Genomic DNA, 16,923 nt, shown 5'->3' with positions numbered 1-16,923 from the left:
TAATAATTGAAAGAGTATTTTTGATTTATTACTTGTATCTAAATAAAGACCGATTATATATAAATATAGTGCACGTATCAATATCTATATATTCTAGATCTTTGTAGAATCTTGAATAGTAGATAACAAATTATTGTATTCTAACCAAAGATCACCACTTAATTTTGATAATATTTACATGATCATCGAACTATATAGAGAACAATACTAATAGTGATCGAATTCTAACTTCTTATGTTGTGAATGTGGGAGACAATAGCTTCGATCTCTTCCCTTTAATCATAGCTTTTGTATCCGGAAAGCACCCGGATTCGCTTAATTCTTCTACACAACCTTCTGTGGTCACATTCATAGGATAACTTACTAGATGTACACCTTCCATGTCCTTCACTTCATCTTCACTATACATTCTCCACATTTCCTCTCCAATCGACCTCATTGTCTGCGTGCATTCCAAGGAATGCGGCGCTTTAAAGACATCCTCAGAACGCCTAGTATGCTCGTACCATAGTGACATCCGAAATATTTGAATGTCCTCATTGTCAATGTTTTCGCCACTTCTTGATTGGTAGCACCCGATGGCTATCTCAGTGTCCCGTTGTCCATCCATAGACCGTTGGTTCACATTAGCCGAGCCGATGATCAAATAAGTGTCGTCCACTACAAAATATAGCAATGAGATAATGAGAGGGATAGATCATTTTTCTATCAGCTTAAACTTTTAGGTAAGATACTCATATAATATAGTATCAGAGCGATTTTTTATACTCCATTCGTTTCAAATCAAATGGATCCTTTGGGATTTTGTAGTAGATTAAGAAATAATAGTATGCCAGACATATATAAAGTAATTGTACGTGAATGATATGTTTGTAATTTAAGTAAGAGTTAAAGGTATTTTGGTATTAACGTATGATTACTTTTTCTAAAATAGAAAAATAATATTTTGAAGTGAGATAGACGAAAATGATAAAAATAGTACTTTGAAATAGATACCTATCATGAGCTTGGAGTGAACGTAAACCATAAACCTCCGGTGTTTCTGAGCGTTCCAATAATCCGTTGCAACGCGAGGGTTGTACGGAGGTACAAACTCCCCGTGCCTTTCCTTCTCCCTATTTGCAAGACAAAAGAAAAGTAAATAGTCCATCGGGTGGCCTCCCTCGACCTCCCGCAATGCTTCTCCGATGATTCTATACATCATCTTCATCGTCTCCCTCGTCCAATGTAGTATGTCCTGCACGGCCTCGCTCTCCGGAGGCCCTTCTGGCCACATCGGCATCACCACATACACCGTGAACCTCTCCCCCGCTCGGATTTTATTCGCCACTTTCAACGCTATCTCGACAGGAATCAGGTTCCTGCAGCCGCATTCTCTATTTTCTTCCCACAAATGGCATCCGCCGATGAAGTATTGATTTTCGATATATATGAACTTGTCGGCGCGCCGGATTGCATCTACATAGGCTTCATGGACGCTCCTCTCGATCCTGAGGTTTCTCGGCATCGGAGCTGCCGAGAAATGATCGATAGACCTGAAAACTTGCACATGCCAATTCCTATCGGCTACAGGGGTCGTGTAGTCGCACACTTCCTGTATCGGGACGAGCATTGCAGGATCGCATTGCTTCGTCCACCGTTGCTCGAAATTAACGAGCACGTCGATTGCAGCTTGACCCGTCAGGCGAGCGTGCACGTCGTGCCATGGCTCCCGAGGCCCGCCCTTGTGCAGGCTGGCGCCGTGGAGACTAGTCTGGTAGAAGTCATAGCAGTCGAGAGTTTGGAACAGGGTATGATCCTCCGTATCGAATCTCCCGTCGCAAAGATCGAATCCACCTAAAAAGCTCACGATCTCGCGGCGCCTCAAAGAAGACGAATCGACTGTGATCGTCTTCTGATGATGCGTGAACGCCGTGGGGAACTTGTCGTGCAGCCTCGGGCACAGCTTGCATACAACTTTCGTGTGCTTGAAGTAGGCCACGGTATCCTCGTCGTGCGTTTTCATCACGCCTTTGTTTCGAATGATTGGCAAAGACGTCTCGTCGTCCCACAGCATGATCCTCACTGCTACACCCTCCTCGGCCTTCTTCTTCAGCAATTCCCCGAGCTTCACGCCCCGCGCGTTCGGGATATCTGTCTGCGGATCGCGTACCTGAACCATTATATACACATCTTTAACTTACTCTGAAAATACTTCTGGTTTGTACTAAAAAGAAATTTCTAACTCACTAAGGCGATGTTTGGATTGAGCGACCAGCCGGCTATGTATACCAAATGCTTGGCACAATCAATCGCATTGTATGTATCTTCCCAAAGATTCCGCAGCGGCGATCGATGGCGATCGAGCGGGGGACAAAAGTTGGGATTATGGTGAGCATCCTGGTACAGGACAAGGCCACAGTTTGATCTTAGGGGGAATGAAGAATTTCTGATGCCTTGATATCTGCCGTCGATCTGTAGAACTTTGTTCCAGCTGGTTTCGGAGTCGGCAGGCTTGAACCAGAGGATGAACTGCAGCTTGATCCCCTTGCTGGGGTCGCCGTTGGGCTTGGCGAGAGGGAATATTCCGTTGATGAGGCTGGAATCTTCGATGAGCTTCCGAGCCGGGAGGTCCATCTTGCCGAGGAAGGCATGGTTTGTTTTTAGGGATATGGTGATCGTGGCGTCGGGTGGATGCGCGCAGAGGATTTGGAATGTTTGGTTCCAGACACGGCTGTGTTGGTCGCTGGTTTTCGCTACCTTGTGTCCGTCGATCTTGATCGTCACATAAGCGGACGACCTTCGAATTGTTGACATACACTGCAAGTTTAGGCAAGGCATCAGTAAATATTAAATGATCATCTCAAATAAAATAATATGTTTAAAAGTAAAATACCCGTCGATCGGCCAAACAGCCTACCAGCGGCTTACTACAGCTGGTCTACAGATTTCACCTAGCCTATTTATTAAAATAATATAATATAAGTTTAGTTTAAAGCATATTTAATTTTTTAGAATAAGTTTACACTTTATTATTATATTTGTAAGGATTTATATTTTTTTAAAAAAATAATTAAGTGATATTGATTTATTTTAACTATAATTATATATACATAAAATAATAATTGCATTTATATTTTTTAATAATATTGAATTTTAAAAGATAAAAAGTTAATTATTATATAAGCTTTTAAATAGATTCTTATGGTCTTTTTATTTTCTTTTTATTTTAGATTAATAACCTAGGCTCAAACTTTATAATCCTTTTATTTCATACTAATAGGCCAGATTCATGCTTTAATTTTTCAAAATACGACTAATCTAGTCTATTTACATCCCTATTTATATGTCCGTGCAGTCAACCAACATAATCCTATGTATGATGGATTTACACCACATGCAAATGAATTTTGCATGTGGACAATAAAGAAATAGGCAAAATTTATCTATCTGTCTCGTGTATATATATATATATATAAATATGTAATACCTTGAAGGGGAGAGAGGGTGTGTTGGATATGGCCCTGAAGATGGTGACATCGAGAGTTCCATGAAGGAACTTTGTCTTGTCCTCCTCCTCCATTTGAGTTTCTGCAAATGGTGAGATCAAGAATTGGTATATATATATATATATTTATATATGTATACAGTGGGATTGGGGTTGAAGGAAGGTGATGATAACAATATAATAGAATAGTGAGAGATATGGATGACTTAAGAAGGTTCACATTTTGAGTCTTAGAGGGAACTCAACTCAAACTCAACTCAACTCAAATATGTGTGTTTGTTTGTTTTCACTTTAAGGTCAAGTTTTAGTTTGGATTGGTTACTTATGATTATTGCTGACTACTTGTAATGCTGTAATGATCTCATCACATAGACATAGATAACTAGGCTCTAGTAGTTTGTTATCAGATGACTTGATAATGACAATAATTATATGAAGAATTAAGAGCCAGTAATAGTAATAGTCATAGTCATAGTAATAATAAATAGTAAAGGAAAGTTCTATTTATTGGAATATTATTTTTTATGGATTAATGAACCATTATATATAGTAATTTTATGATTACTTTTATGGTTGATAGATTTTACTAGTCTAAGTTCTGTGTCCTCTTAACAAGTAATCAAGCACTTTGTGTAATATCTCGATTTTGATATAGTTTAAATTAATTGATTAAATATGAGAAGTTTTTTAAGATAGGTGTAAATGAGGAGAAAATATATTAAATTTGCCAAAATACTTGGCACGAACAAGAATATGAACAAAGTTCAATTACTATACTTAGTGCTTGTCCGCACATGTGCGAGTTTTTCTAATATACAAAAAATAAAAGTATGCATTTCTTTGAAACTAATAATATAATTAAATCTTCTCTTATCTAGATTATATTATTACACCGCTATTATACTAAAATAGACATGACATGAATAAGATCTAGTCGAGTCAACAGTATATATATATTTATACATTAATACATTATATATATATTATATTATAACATAATTTTATTTTATATATATATATATATATAAATTACTGAACATGGGCTTTTCAACCATATGAACAACATGATCAGCCCACTACCACTCCAGCAATTGATCCATTTACTTCAGTTATATATATTCCAAGATTGACCAAATGTCAGCCGAAATGAGCTGTTCTTCCAAGCCCACAGTCACTATAATAATTCTAATATACATTTTGAATGGATAGAATTTCTACCACGTTTCATAGAGATTTTTCTCTTTATATTTGTAGCAGTAGCAGTAGCAGTAGCAGTACCAATCAATGATGATTGATAACAAAATTCCAATAGGATATAGTTGGTGTACTTTGCCCAAACTTCTAGGACAGCTATTATTATTTATTATTATTATTATAATAATATGATTATCTGAAGGTAGGAATAGTGACAGGTTTTGAACAGGGCACGTGGTGAGTGTGAGATATCAGTTTGGTATATGGGCCCACTGGTCTTATCCTTCTATTAGTCCAACAACAAAAAGCCCAAACAGCCCATCAGCCCATTAGGTGAACATTGTCCCAACTTTTTCCAACCAACACCTTCCACTATGTGATAAGTGTTTGTCCCAAAAAAAATACTCGCCGGAGTAATGGCCTTGTCGTATCTGTTCTTCTAACCGGCCAGATCCTCTTTCCTCTTTATAAATAGAGTATTTGATTTGACTTAATCAATCATATATATATATATATATATATATATATGGCAAATAGTGTATTCTATATAGTACTCGTCCCTTACGCTTATGCAAACGCTGTGTTCATGGACTGACATGAATTTTAATAAAAGTGATTAATAATAATAATTTTTTTTTTTTATAGTAAAAAATGTATAAAATTATAATAATTTTTTACTTGGAAAAGTAAAGAGAATATTTTTCAATGACAACCCAAAAAAAAAATAAATATAAATTTGAATGACGAACGGAGTATAACATAATGTTTATACCCCATCCCTCAAATTTATCTAATTAGTAATTTTGGACAAAATTAACAAATGAATATTTAACTAGTCTTTCCGTCCGAAAATTTTAAAATATTTGGTTCCGTTACGGAGATTAAAAATGTATATATAATGATAAAAGTAAAAAAATTGTGCAGACAAAGACAGTATTATTCAATATTTATTTACAACAAATATTAATATTTTTAGTACATTATTTCTTCATATCTAATTTCTAACCAACTTTTCAAAAATAACTCTAATTATTTTTTACTTTTATCATTTTTTAAATATCTTTGTCAGATCAAAATATTCTAAATTTACCAGACCGATGAAGTATATTATATTGTATTGTATTGTATAAATATATTTATTTTGTTTAAATCATTACTAAAAATATATATTGCAGTATTGTATTATCATATGCTTAGACCTATCTTATATACATTAGTTTTCTTTGTATATTAGATTGTGAGACAACTAGTTACATAAATTTTCAATTTGATGTGGGCTTTCATTGAAGAAAAATTTGTGATATTATTATTTATGAAATTGTGTTTACATTATTCCATAGTTAAAAGGAATATTATGTAACATGTGAAAACATTTTTATACATTATTATTTTTTTTTTTGATAAAATGAAAGTAAATGTAGAATATTATCACATTAATTGCATTTCATAAAAAATGTATCATTCATCCATAATTTTATACAAAAATTTTTTTATTCAAAATCTAAATTTTACATCATACACATGAATAATTTCAACATCAACCCATATGATCTAAATCTATATTTTAGAGGTGGAAGCTAAATTGATTTACTCTTAATTTTTTATTGTCTTTTATTCACAACAAAAACATTAGGAAACTTTTTGAGTGTCCAATAATAATAATAATAATAATAATAATAATAATAATAATAATGGTATAATATCCACATATTTTATTATAAATGCAAAAGATAATTTCTATTTTATTTATTGTATAAAATTTATTTGTATTATAATAAAGTATTTACAAAATATTCTCTCCATTCATACATTGACGGTATTTGTAAATATTTCCTTAATTATATACTCCTTTCTTCCCTTAAAAATTTATTCATTTTTTTTAATTTTGGTTCGTCTCATATAAAAGTATCAATTTTTTTTTAGTAATTATACTATCAGCCTAATATTATAAATACATTTTCAATTTACAATATATTACACAAAAATCATTATCTTTATATTATACAACGTTAATATGATTAATTTAGTCTTTTTACTTTTACTTTTACTTTATCCTAATATTTATAAAACTTCGTGTAAAAAGCAAATTGATATATATAGATATGGGACAGATGGAGTAATTATTATGCAAATAAATTTGATAAAATATCTTAGATATTATTTTTAAAACAAAAAAAATTCAAAAATCTTTTATTTTATAGTTTATAAAAATAAAAATAAAGCTCACTTTCCTTTTACAAATAGTAAAATGAAAATATTAATTAATAAATTATTTATTTATTTTATTAAGAATAATATTTAAGATATTTCGCCTCATTTATTTATGGCATAGTTAGTTGCATATTACAATAACGTTGGTATTCAATTAGAAATAATGTTTTATGCATAATTTAATACACTTATATAAAAAAAATTTACACAATATCCAAGTAGTTTTATGCATAACTATGTTATATACGGCCACGTAAAAGTAAAAATTTACTTTTAGCGCGGTATTTAAAGTAGTGTAATGATATTTTTGTTTTTATTTTTTGGTGTAAAAGTAATTATATAATGTAAAATAAAAATATTTGTGAAAAAATATAAAATATTTAAAGAAATATTTACTTTGTAATTGAACGTCTAAAAATGTATACTTCTGAATGAACTGAATGAATATTTGATAATTTTAACAATTTTAAAAATATTTTTAATGTTATCATATCCAAAAATAATTTTTTATATAATAATTCATCTAAATAGAAAATCGAAGTGTTTGAACAAATATTATTGAATTTGTCTATAATGGTAGCAAGTTTTGGGTTACAGTGCACCTTCACGTAGCAGATTAAAACCCTTGAATTGTTGGAAAGTAATTTATTATTGTGTGCAGTAGGTTCCACGGTTCTTATTTACACCGCCTCTGATTCGCCAATCGTCTTCCCCCTCCCTCTCTCTGTTTGCGTTTACCAGAACCCTCGAAGCACGGTTTCCGATTTCCCATAGCCGGCGCCGGAAAATGACGAGCTACGGCACCATACCGACGTCCTCTTCCCCCTCCGGACCGCCGGTCAACCTCGAGTACATCACACGCGCCAAGGAGCGGATCAAGGCTGGTCTCGGCACGCGCCGCCCCTGGCGCGAGATGTTCCGGTTCCACAGCTTCAGCCTGCCGAGATCCTTCCGCGAAGTGGTGTCGCGTGAGAAGACGAACCTCGGATACTTCCAGATGAACTACGTCATCGTCGTCCTCGGGATCGTGTTCCTCAGCCTCCTCTGGCATCCGATCTCGCTCATCGTCTTCATCGTGATGCTCGCGATTTGGTTGTTTCTGTACTTCCTCCGCGACGAGCCTCTGGTGATCTTCGGCCGCCTGATCAGCGACCGCGTGGTGATGATTTTGCTGTCGGTGGTGACTCTCGTCGCTCTCCTGCTCACGCACGCCACGAAGAACATCCTCGTGTCGCTGCTCGTCGCAGTGGTGGTGGTGTTGATCCACGCCGCGGTTAGGAAGACCGACGACTTGTCCGCCGATGAGGAGGCTGCCGGAGGATTGTTGAGGTGAGTCGCCTGCATCTTCCTCCTGATTTGATTCGATCTTATCCTTTCTCTTGCTTAGCTGTTGTTCATTCAATTCAATCATTGATCATCATCTTCTCGTAGCCTCGCCTTGCCTGTTATTGTTGACTTTGCGTTTTTTTCTCTGTTTTCCGAGTGAGTGTGTGTATTTCAATTTTTTTTTCGATGTTCTTCGTTCTTTGAGAAATCATGTAAAATCCAGCACTGAATAATTCTCTGCTACTGTGGCTATTTCTAAACCTCCATTGGATGATCTTCGTTCAATTCTGTCCAAACTTGTTCTTCTTTCCTGCATAAACAATTTGTGAATGAACTTGAAGAAATTCCCCTCTCCTTGCTTAGATTTTGCAGTAATTTCTCAAATAGGTTAAACAGATTGTTGCTGAAATTCACAAATAGCAAATGATTTTACCTTAATTGTTGTGCCTGCTACACGTATCCAAATTCCTCCATGGCAGTCTGGCACTGCCTGCTGTGCTGGCTGCCAACACCACCCATACAGCACTACTTATTGATGACGCTGACATGCCGGCGGCGGCAGTGGTGGAGCGCCGCCAATGCTCCGCCCTAAATAGTGAAGGACTGGTAGCGAAACAAAACACAAGCTCGTAATTTGAATTTGAATTTGAATTTGATGCAATTAATTTGACATGGAGAATGCATTTTAATTCCGTGTTCACTCATTCAACTTCAACTTCAACCAACCTCACAAATATTCATTCAAATCAATGCAAAATTATTATCATTGAAAAATCAATTATTCCAGGAAGTTGTCTTAAGATATTATCTAACAATACATTATATTTTTTCTTATATTTCAATATTTATGATTATGAATCAACACTCAATAATACAAATACACTCATTATATCTGCTTCCTTATGCCTACCTAGAAAAAGAAAAATAAAATAAGATAAATACATTCGAAACAAAACAATTCTTTTCTTAAGTAATAAATTGGTAATATCTCAAAAAATACACAACCACCCTATATTAATAATATATTTGGATCATAGGCCCAAATTTTAATGGGCTTATAATTGGGCCCAATATATATGTTCCATGTAGAATTATTCATCCTATCGCATCCCATCCCAGCCCACTGTTCACTTTGTCCGATCATCCCTTCCGCCGGAAACCGATATGGCTCATCCGCCGCCGTATGAACCGTATTACTTGGCCGCGGCGCCGCCGGAATACGGTTATTCCTCCAGCGACGGGAATGGAATCAATACGTTGTTCGTTTCAGGTCTCCCTGACGATGTCAAGGCGCGTGAGATTCACAACCTTTTCCGTCGCCGTCCTGGTTTCGAGTCCTGCCAGCTCAAGTATACTGGCCGCGGCAATCAGGTTAGACCTATTCCACCATAGCTTTCCCTTGATTTGTGTTAGTTTCTTTATCTGGTTGAAATTAGCTCAAATTGGTGATTTTGATGTGAATGTGCCTTTTTTTTTGAAGAATTTCTTTCATTTGCTGGATTAGTGATCGTGGAATTCGTTTAATTATCAGGTTGTGGCATTTGCAACCTTTGTGAACCATCAATCGGCATTGACGGCTCTCCATTCATTGAATGTAATTTTTAATTGTTTGTAGGAATTTATTATATCAGCTATAACTTAGAACTTGTCTATATACGTTTTTGAGATTTACTTATGTTGATAATAAATGATGCTGAAACATCTACAGGGAGTTAAATTTGATCCGCAAACTGGTTCCACTTTACATATTGAATTGGCAAGATCAAATTCTAGAAGAAAAAATAAACCAGGTTGGTTTACTTATCTCCACCTTTATTGCCAATGATAATATCCCCAAATATGATTATAATGATTTATTAGAATAATGTGAGGGGTTGCATTACCACTACCAATGGTTGATCAGCACTTAACACTGTTTCCAGGAAGTGGTCCATATGTTGTTATTGATAAAAGAGCGAGATATGAGTCCGGCGCAAGGGGATTGGGATCGTCAAGTGATGACGGTATTGCTCAGTTTATCATATATATATATATATATGTAGATATGTATGTATATGCACCCTGATCACCCTCTCCACTTCTTAAATTCAACTGGTTGTGAAGAGGGCAACATCTATAGGGGGAATAATTTTAACTTCTACTAAATTTGGATGACCTCTGAGGCTGAATAGATAAAATCTTGAGTTTAATTATGGGGTGGTTTTTTTTGTCATTTCTTTCATTGGTTAATGTTGAGTTTAAAATACCGTTGCTATATAATTAATAACTAACGACTCCATGAAGAGTGGTATTGTAGATTATGACATGATTGTTTGTGTTTACAATTTTACATGTGTTACCTGACAGACAGTGATTCCGATGCCTCACCTAACATATTCGATTCTGCAAACCAAGCTGATACAACGGTTGGCAGGAGGTTGGACATGTTTATCACTGCAAATACTTTCATTATGATCTTATCGGCAATTCTCCAGTGTCCTATGGATTTGAGTTAGCTCTTGTATAATGGTTCTTTTGAATCTGACCGATAGCGAAATTCTGCATGTTACAGCATTCAACCAACCACTTATAATGATGGTTTAGCTCCCGAGAATGTGAGTAAATTATGTACTGAAGTTTGTTTACGGCATTGTTTCTATTCTGCTGATTTGGTTCTTATTTTTTACGTCGGGCTTTCTAACATTTGAATATTTATTTTTAAGGAGCAGGCAGAGAGGATGGATGGTGCTTGCTCGACACTGTTTATTGCTAATCTAGGTCCAAAGTGCACCGAAGACGAACTGAAACGAGTTCTTTCTCAGTAAGTTGCAAACATTTTGGAATCCCTTCCTCTTACACTTGCAATCTCCATTGGCTTGGATGTTCTTATTCGATCTCCATTTCAGGTACCAAGGATTCAACAGCCTAAAGGTTCGTGCCAGGGGTGGAATGCCAGTTGCTTTTGCTGATTTTGGGGTATGCTCCTGTGAAAAAATCGAACCCTTTCTATGCTTCATGTACAGGGCATCCGCAACGTATTAAGGTTTTAATTTAACTATGGTAAAATTGCTCATAACTCTTATGTAGTTTCGAAATTCAGCGTAAAATCTTCTTGTACTTTAAATATTGCATGACATTCCCTAATATTTAAAAAAGCGTTAGCATAAAAATCCACTACCATGAAACCTCATTGTATGATGAGAAGATGATTTTCTATCTATATTTTTTATATTGCAGGAGTTTTATGCAATATTTTTTTGAAAGTATAAGGGAGTCATGCAATTTTTAAAGTAAAGTGGAGATTTACGCTGAATTTCGAAACCACGTAGAGTTTCATGCAATATTTTTTAAAATGTATGAGGCATCATGGAATTTTTTAAAGTAAATGGGGGATTTATGTTGATTTTCAAAACTATAAGAGAATTTTGGGCAATTTTGCAGCTGTTTTAGCTCACAAAAGTCTGTATGTTTCCTTCGACAGAGAGTGGAACATGCAACTGATGCAATGATGGCGCTCCAAGGAAGCACACTACCATCGTCCGACAGGGGAGGCATGCATATAGAGTAATCCACACTACAACATATCTACCTCCATTTTAGCTCATATAGCAACTACACTTGTCTAACTTATGGATTATTGCTTCAACAGATACGCAAGGTCGAAGATGAGGAAGCCGTGAAAATTATTCCAAATGATCGCAAAGTCTACTATGACTAACTTGGTAAAACTACAAACCCCATCTCCCGGCCATGAGTTGTACTCTATATTTCCATTAGAAGATTTGACTTCCGGCTCTATATGTATAAAATAGATTTATATGACATGATACATATTCTATGGTTTGACCAATTTCGTGTAGTTATGATAATTTTGCCTCCATTGCTATTAGAAGAATCGAATTTTCTATTTGATGATTATATACCGCTCTGAAGAAACTGATGCATATACTTCTCATTTTAATCGAATTGGTTATCAGTTTCATTTCTTAGTTCACAAAAATCAAAATGCCGCCGGTGCTACACACCGAAAGAAATTTATGGAAACTTGACTAGAGTAAGCATTTTACACAGCTTCATTTCATATCTTAATCTCGACTGGATTTGTCCGTCTCCGTGTAGTTCGATCTCCTGTTGATCGAAAACCTTGAACTACATACTACAGGAATGTCGTGTTGCTCATTTTGCAGATAGTGATCCGAACAGATTCTTCCACTTTGGCTCCCAGCGTCAAATCCAGACACAGACAGCTGGCTCAAATCTGCCGTCTCACCTTCAAGTATCCGTAGCACCTAGTTCACAATTTAATCGATTCAGGTCAGTCATCTTGATCTTTACATAGATACAAGAATGTCGTTGTGAGGACTATGTCATACCTGAGACATACGGGGCCTTAATTGAGGATCCCGGCGTATGCACAACGCTGCAGCTCGCAGCATGTTGTACACCTCGTGCTCCGAGTAGTTGCCCCCCAACCTCGGATCCACCAGTTCGTCGGTGGCATAAGCTTCCAGTAATGGCCTCGCCTGTCGTCCGGTAATACAATAATAATAACCGTGTCATAATCTAGACAACCTTACATATAGACAGTTGTTGCTTACCCATTCTGTTAGGCACTGCTGCCCCTTCGGCCTGTTAATGTCCACAGCTTTACGGCCTGTAACGAGCTCTACTAACACAACGCCGAAAGAGTAGACATCCGCCTTCTCCGTGATCTGCCCGCTCGCTGCATACTCGGGCGCCAGGTACCTGGAGAATACGATTGTCTTGAAACTGAATCAACTAAGAAATGAATGATCGAAAAAAGCTTTACCCGAATGTCCCGATTACTCTCGTTACGACTCCCGTCTCTCCGTCGGGTTGCCACCGAGCTAGCCCGAAGTCTCCCACCTAGTTGCATATAGGTTTAATCCTAACTCTTTATCTTTTAATTCACCGTTTATTGTTAAAATGTTGTTACCAGTGGTTCGAAATCATGTGTGATGAGAATGTTGTTAGGCCGCATATCGCGATGGACGATGCAACCCACTCTGCACTCTTCGTGAAGATACCGCAATCCCCGGGCAGCTCCCGTTGCAATCTTGTGCCGTGCAGCCCAGACGAGCACGTCTCGATGGTGTCCTGCATCGATCGATTCAACGCCATCGCTATAAACAGGTAATCAATGTAAAGTGTCTTTCTTTCAGTTACAGCGTTGCGTACCGTAGAGATGAGAATCAAGCGATCCGTTGCAGATGTATTCATAAACTAACAATCTTCTGCCGCCCTCGATGCAGTATCCGATCAACATAACCACATTCCGGTGCTGCGCGCAGCTCAAGACTTCGACCTCGGAGCAGAATTCTTGATCGCCTTGCGAACTCGCCAACTTGTGCTGCTTCACCGCGATCGTCTGCCCGTCCGGGAGGACTCCTCGGTGCACCGATCCGTATCCGCCTTCGGCTAAGAAGTTCGCCCGCGAAAAGAATCCCGTCGCTAGCTCGAGCTCGGCGTACGTGAACCACCTCGGCGGCTTCCCGAATACCGGCGCCTTATGTTGACATATCGAACACAACGGAGGGGGGCCGGGAGGGGCCGTTCTCGACAGGGAAATTACTTCCCGCAAACTGCCACTGAAGTCTTGATTCGACTGGTAGCTCGGGGATGGGTACCCGACGTCGTTTTCGAGTTTTGCGAGGTTTTCTAACAAACCCTTTTGTCTGTGTGCAGGGTTTGATCGACCCGAGCTCTCTGCGGGATGCTCCGACGATTGACGGTGTGAAGAAACGATCTCTGCCATCCATGGCTGAAACCTCAAGCTCGACGAAGATGACAAGCTTTCACCGTCCGAATCGGAACTCGATTCGTTTACGTCTTCTCGATCCTGTTTCGTCGGTATTAGCTTCTCCTTCTTCGCGCCTTCCTTGATATCGAACGGCGACGTTCCAGGGTCAGAGCTTGAAACTGAAAATGTCCCAGCTTCTGTGGCGGTGAATGTCTCAGGACTGCTCGAAGGAGTGACGAGAGGGCCGCGCGTCGGGTTCTTACAATCCTTCTGCTCGTCGACGTTCTTGGTCGATTTGTTGCTGTCTGAATTCGATGATTCCGGATCCTTTCTAGGCGAACCGAGTAAGTTCAGTCGAAGAACCTTCGGCTGCGCGCGCTTCATTACGACGATGTTGCATTGCAGCTCCTCCATGCATCGTTTCTCTTCCTGCTTAAGCTGCCTGTCGAAAAAATCGAAAACAATCGGGACATTAAGACATGAGGAGCTGCGGACAACCTTAAAGAGAGCGATTTCCGGCATTACTTGTCCAAGACAACCCAATTCGCGTGGTTTCTCTTCGCCTCGGCCGCGACTGCGCCACCAGGATTCCCGGAGATGATCTTGATCTTGACGTTGATCTGAAAATTTTTCAGACGGTCAGCATTCGTTGCTATCGAAAACGAGTCGAAAAACATGAATGGATAGATGGATGCACACTGACTTTGTTAGGATCATAAACGTCGTGTAGCTGAAGGATCATCTGTGAGCAAGAATCTGTTATGTCGGATTTTTGATCGGCGGCGGTGCCGGAATTTGACTTCCGGTGACCGCTGGCACAGTCTCCGGCGAACCTAGGGAAGCCCCACAACTTCCTTCCTGGTTTATGTACGGACAAAAGCACAAAATATCTTCAAATCTAAAACAGAGCTTCCCAAACTTGACAACAAAAAAAAACCCACAAACCAAAATGCATTCTTGCATATCATAGAACATTAAAACAAATACAAAACAAGACAAGAAAGTTGTGTGAGAAAAATTTACAAGCTTCTCTCAAATACTATGACCAAATCAAGATCAAGAACAAGAGAGAAAGTAAGATTACCTGAGGAGTGAGAAGAGATGACAACAAGAAGTGTAATGCAATCACCAGGCTGGACAACATGGGTGAGTGCCCAAACAAGGGCAGTCTTGGGAATCTCCTTTGAAGCCTTGACAGCCACCACAACTTTCTCAGGAACCCCATCACACCCCCCACCCCCACCCCCTTTCTTCAACTCTCTACTCATTAGCCCACCAAAGATCAAAAACACACACAACCTTCACCTTTTCCTCTTCACAAAGAAATAATTCAAGAAATCCAACACTAATCAATCCCCCTACTTAAACAAAATGTGTGCCTACAAGAAGAGAAGAGAGGAGATATTAGATATTAGGTGTGTGCATTATTAGGCACCCCCCACCCCACCCCCAACCCCAACCCCAACCCATGTTATGAAAACCATGTTCTGCTCTGGCTGACTTTCTCACTGCTCCTCTAAAAGAACATGCACAATTTTCACCCTTTGACGAGGACCCTCTCTCTCTCTCTCTCTCTCTTTTTCTGTTTCTCTCTCAAGGGCTCTAATAATAAAACATACGAACCTTTCCCTTCACTTTCTTTTCCTCCCCATAGTCAAATTTGAAGAAGAGATGAGATGATCAAGAAGATTCCAGAAATGGGCACTGAGCAAGATCTGCAAAGAGGGTTCTTTTCAATCTGAGGATGGCTTCCACTATTTGCCACATGACTACACTCACTTTTCTTTTTGTACTAAACACACACACATGCTTCCATTTGCATTTCCAATTCTATTTCAGATCAAATAGGAATTTTCAATCATCTTGGGGCTGTGATTGAAACACCAATAATTGTGATTGAAGGGACACCCAAAATCCCCCATATATATTTTCACCTAAGAATTGCCCACATCCATCCAAACCCTAATGGAAAGCAAGCAAGAAAATGAACCATCAATAAAAAGCAACAGAAAAAAAACCAGTGAAATGAAATGACACAAGAGTTGAGATTCTTTGCCTTTAGATCTCAATCTTTTTTTTTTCTTTATTGCCCAATCCTGCAAAAATTCACAAACCCCAATCAGTGAAGAACATTATCGAGCCACAGTGTTTATGGGATTTGCTATCTTTGTATCTCTCTCTAGCTTTATATATAGAGAGAGAGATTTTCTACCTCTTCTTTCACATCATAACAGCTCAATATAGAGGTGAAGACGACGCCTCGAGAAAAGGGATAATGTTTAAATGAATAATAATAATAAAAAAAAGATGTTGAATTAAAAAAATAATAAAATTAAATGTTGAATTACATTGATGCTGGGAGATTTCAGGTTCGAACAACCTTCACCAAACCCGAATCCTCAGTGATGTAAATGTCGTGAAAGAACAGTAGAATTCATCGATAAAACACTTCAACAAAATTAATGAACATTAAATTTATTATGCAGCTTCAGGGTTCTTATTTAGTGGGGTGGGGTGGGTGGTAGTAGTTAAACCAGGCGTAAGAGCAATGATTTACTCACATCTGTGCCAGTAAGAGAGGCCCAAACAAAACGACGAATTTGGGGAAATTTACAATGCAGTTATAACAGACGAAAATGTTCATAAATTTTTCGTGCTTGTTTTAGTGCAGGGTCTGAATTCTTGCCCCCCTTCTCTCTCTATCTCTTTCTCTCTCTAAAAGCACTGATTTTTACTGCCACCAGACATGGTCGATGTCGAGGCCTTGCATTGTCGAGAGTTTTTTAGAAAACCCTGGGCTTCAACTCCTGATGCTATATTTCAACCTATGGATGACATGGATTGAATCCGGATCTGAACTCCCTGGACTTGCCAAGAATCACCCTACTTATTTGTTATAAAAATTAGGTTCAGTGATAAAAATGGAAATTTTTTTATTATTTGCAAAATAAATACAGGGATTTGA

General features: G+C 37.9%; 4 protein-coding genes across 6 annotated transcripts; 2 read left to right on the top strand and 2 right to left on the bottom strand.

Moving 5' to 3' along the window:
* Window positions 1–82: 82 nt before the first annotated feature.
* LOC127262810 (phospholipase D alpha 4) lies at window positions 83–3,567 on the bottom strand. The gene is made up of 4 exons (XM_051291639.1): window positions 3,470–3,567; window positions 2,230–2,799; window positions 997–2,152; window positions 83–660 (listed from the first exon to the last, which is right to left on the bottom strand). The coding sequence occupies exons 1-4, from the start codon at window positions 3,560–3,562 to the stop codon at window positions 233–235; spliced, it is 2,247 nt and encodes a 748-aa protein (XP_051147596.1). The 5' UTR covers window positions 3,563–3,567; the 3' UTR covers window positions 83–232.
* A 3,948-nt stretch (window positions 3,568–7,515) lies between these two features.
* On the top strand, window positions 7,516–8,582 carry LOC127262814 (PRA1 family protein F2-like). Its single transcript, XM_051291646.1, has one exon. The coding sequence runs from the start codon at window positions 7,680–7,682 to the stop codon at window positions 8,223–8,225; it is 546 nt and encodes a 181-aa protein (XP_051147603.1). The 5' UTR covers window positions 7,516–7,679; the 3' UTR covers window positions 8,226–8,582.
* Window positions 8,583–9,303: 721 nt separating this feature from the next.
* On the top strand, window positions 9,304–12,087 carry LOC127262813 (cell wall integrity protein scw1). Of its 2 annotated transcripts, none has more exons than XM_051291644.1 (10): window positions 9,304–9,589; window positions 9,750–9,812; window positions 9,927–10,008; window positions 10,141–10,221; window positions 10,565–10,634; window positions 10,770–10,812; window positions 10,921–11,018; window positions 11,104–11,173; window positions 11,679–11,761; window positions 11,847–12,087. In XM_051291644.1, exons 1-10 carry the CDS (start codon window positions 9,383–9,385, stop codon window positions 11,875–11,877), a joined length of 828 nt encoding a protein of 275 aa, XP_051147601.1. In that variant the 5' UTR covers window positions 9,304–9,382; the 3' UTR covers window positions 11,878–12,087. The 2 variants fall into 2 exon arrangements, with proteins under 2 accessions (XP_051147601.1, XP_051147602.1); XM_051291645.1 differs by having other exon boundaries at window positions 10,927–11,018; window positions 11,847–12,086.
* A 38-nt stretch (window positions 12,088–12,125) lies between these two features.
* On the bottom strand, window positions 12,126–16,138 carry LOC127262811 (inactive protein kinase SELMODRAFT_444075-like). 2 transcript variants are annotated; one of them, XM_051291641.1, is made up of 10 exons: window positions 15,582–16,138; window positions 15,043–15,337; window positions 14,662–14,816; window positions 14,484–14,578; window positions 13,397–14,400; window positions 13,155–13,315; window positions 13,008–13,084; window positions 12,796–12,943; window positions 12,571–12,720; window positions 12,126–12,486 (listed from the first exon to the last, which is right to left on the bottom strand). In XM_051291641.1, the coding sequence occupies exons 2-10, from the start codon at window positions 15,224–15,226 to the stop codon at window positions 12,283–12,285; spliced, it is 2,178 nt and encodes a 725-aa protein (XP_051147598.1). In that variant the 5' UTR covers window positions 15,227–15,337; window positions 15,582–16,138; the 3' UTR covers window positions 12,126–12,282. The 2 variants fall into 2 exon arrangements, with proteins under 2 accessions (XP_051147598.1, XP_051147597.1); XM_051291640.1 differs by having other exon boundaries at window positions 15,043–16,138.
* Window positions 16,139–16,923: the final 785 nt, after the last annotated feature.

Source organism: Andrographis paniculata, unplaced genomic scaffold (assembly GCF_009805555.1).
Source record: "Andrographis paniculata isolate CXL003 unplaced genomic scaffold, ASM980555v1 Contig66END, whole genome shotgun sequence".
NCBI lineage: Eukaryota > Viridiplantae > Streptophyta > Magnoliopsida > Lamiales > Acanthaceae > Andrographis > Andrographis paniculata.
Note: the sequence above shows the minus strand (reverse complement) of the source record. Positions and strands in the feature narration are given on the sequence as shown.

Bases quoted from the DNA above. Each gene is read 5' to 3' on its own strand.
- LOC127262810 (XM_051291639.1), bottom strand. From the start codon at position 3,562: ATGGAGGAGGAGGACAAGACAAAGTTCCTTCATGGAACTCTCGATGTC. The intron at 2,153-2,229 runs GTGAGTTAGAAA...ATAATGGTTCAG, and splicing joins TCAATCCAAACATCGCCTTA to GTACGCGATCCGCAGACAGA. The intron at 661-996 runs GTATCTATTTCA...TATATTTTGTAG, and splicing joins TCACTCCAAGCTCATGATAG to TGGACGACACTTATTTGATC.
- LOC127262813 (XM_051291644.1), top strand. From the start codon at position 9,383: ATGGCTCATCCGCCGCCGTATGAACCGTATTACTTGGCCGCGGCGCCG. The intron at 11,019-11,103 runs GTAAGTTGCAAA...TCTCCATTTCAG, and splicing joins CTGAAACGAGTTCTTTCTCA to GTACCAAGGATTCAACAGCC. The intron at 11,174-11,678 runs GTATGCTCCTGT...TTCCTTCGACAG, and splicing joins TTGCTTTTGCTGATTTTGGG to AGAGTGGAACATGCAACTGA.
- LOC127262814 (XM_051291646.1), top strand. From the start codon at position 7,680: ATGACGAGCTACGGCACCATACCGACGTCCTCTTCCCCCTCCGGACCG.
- LOC127262811 (XM_051291640.1), bottom strand. From the start codon at position 15,226: ATGAGTAGAGAGTTGAAGAAAGGGGGTGGGGGTGGGGGGTGTGATGGG. The intron at 13,316-13,396 runs GTACGCAACGCT...CGATCGATGCAG, and splicing joins GCTTGATTCTCATCTCTACG to GACACCATCGAGACGTGCTC. The intron at 13,085-13,154 runs GTAACAACATTT...ATATGCAACTAG, and splicing joins CACATGATTTCGAACCACTG to GTGGGAGACTTCGGGCTAGC.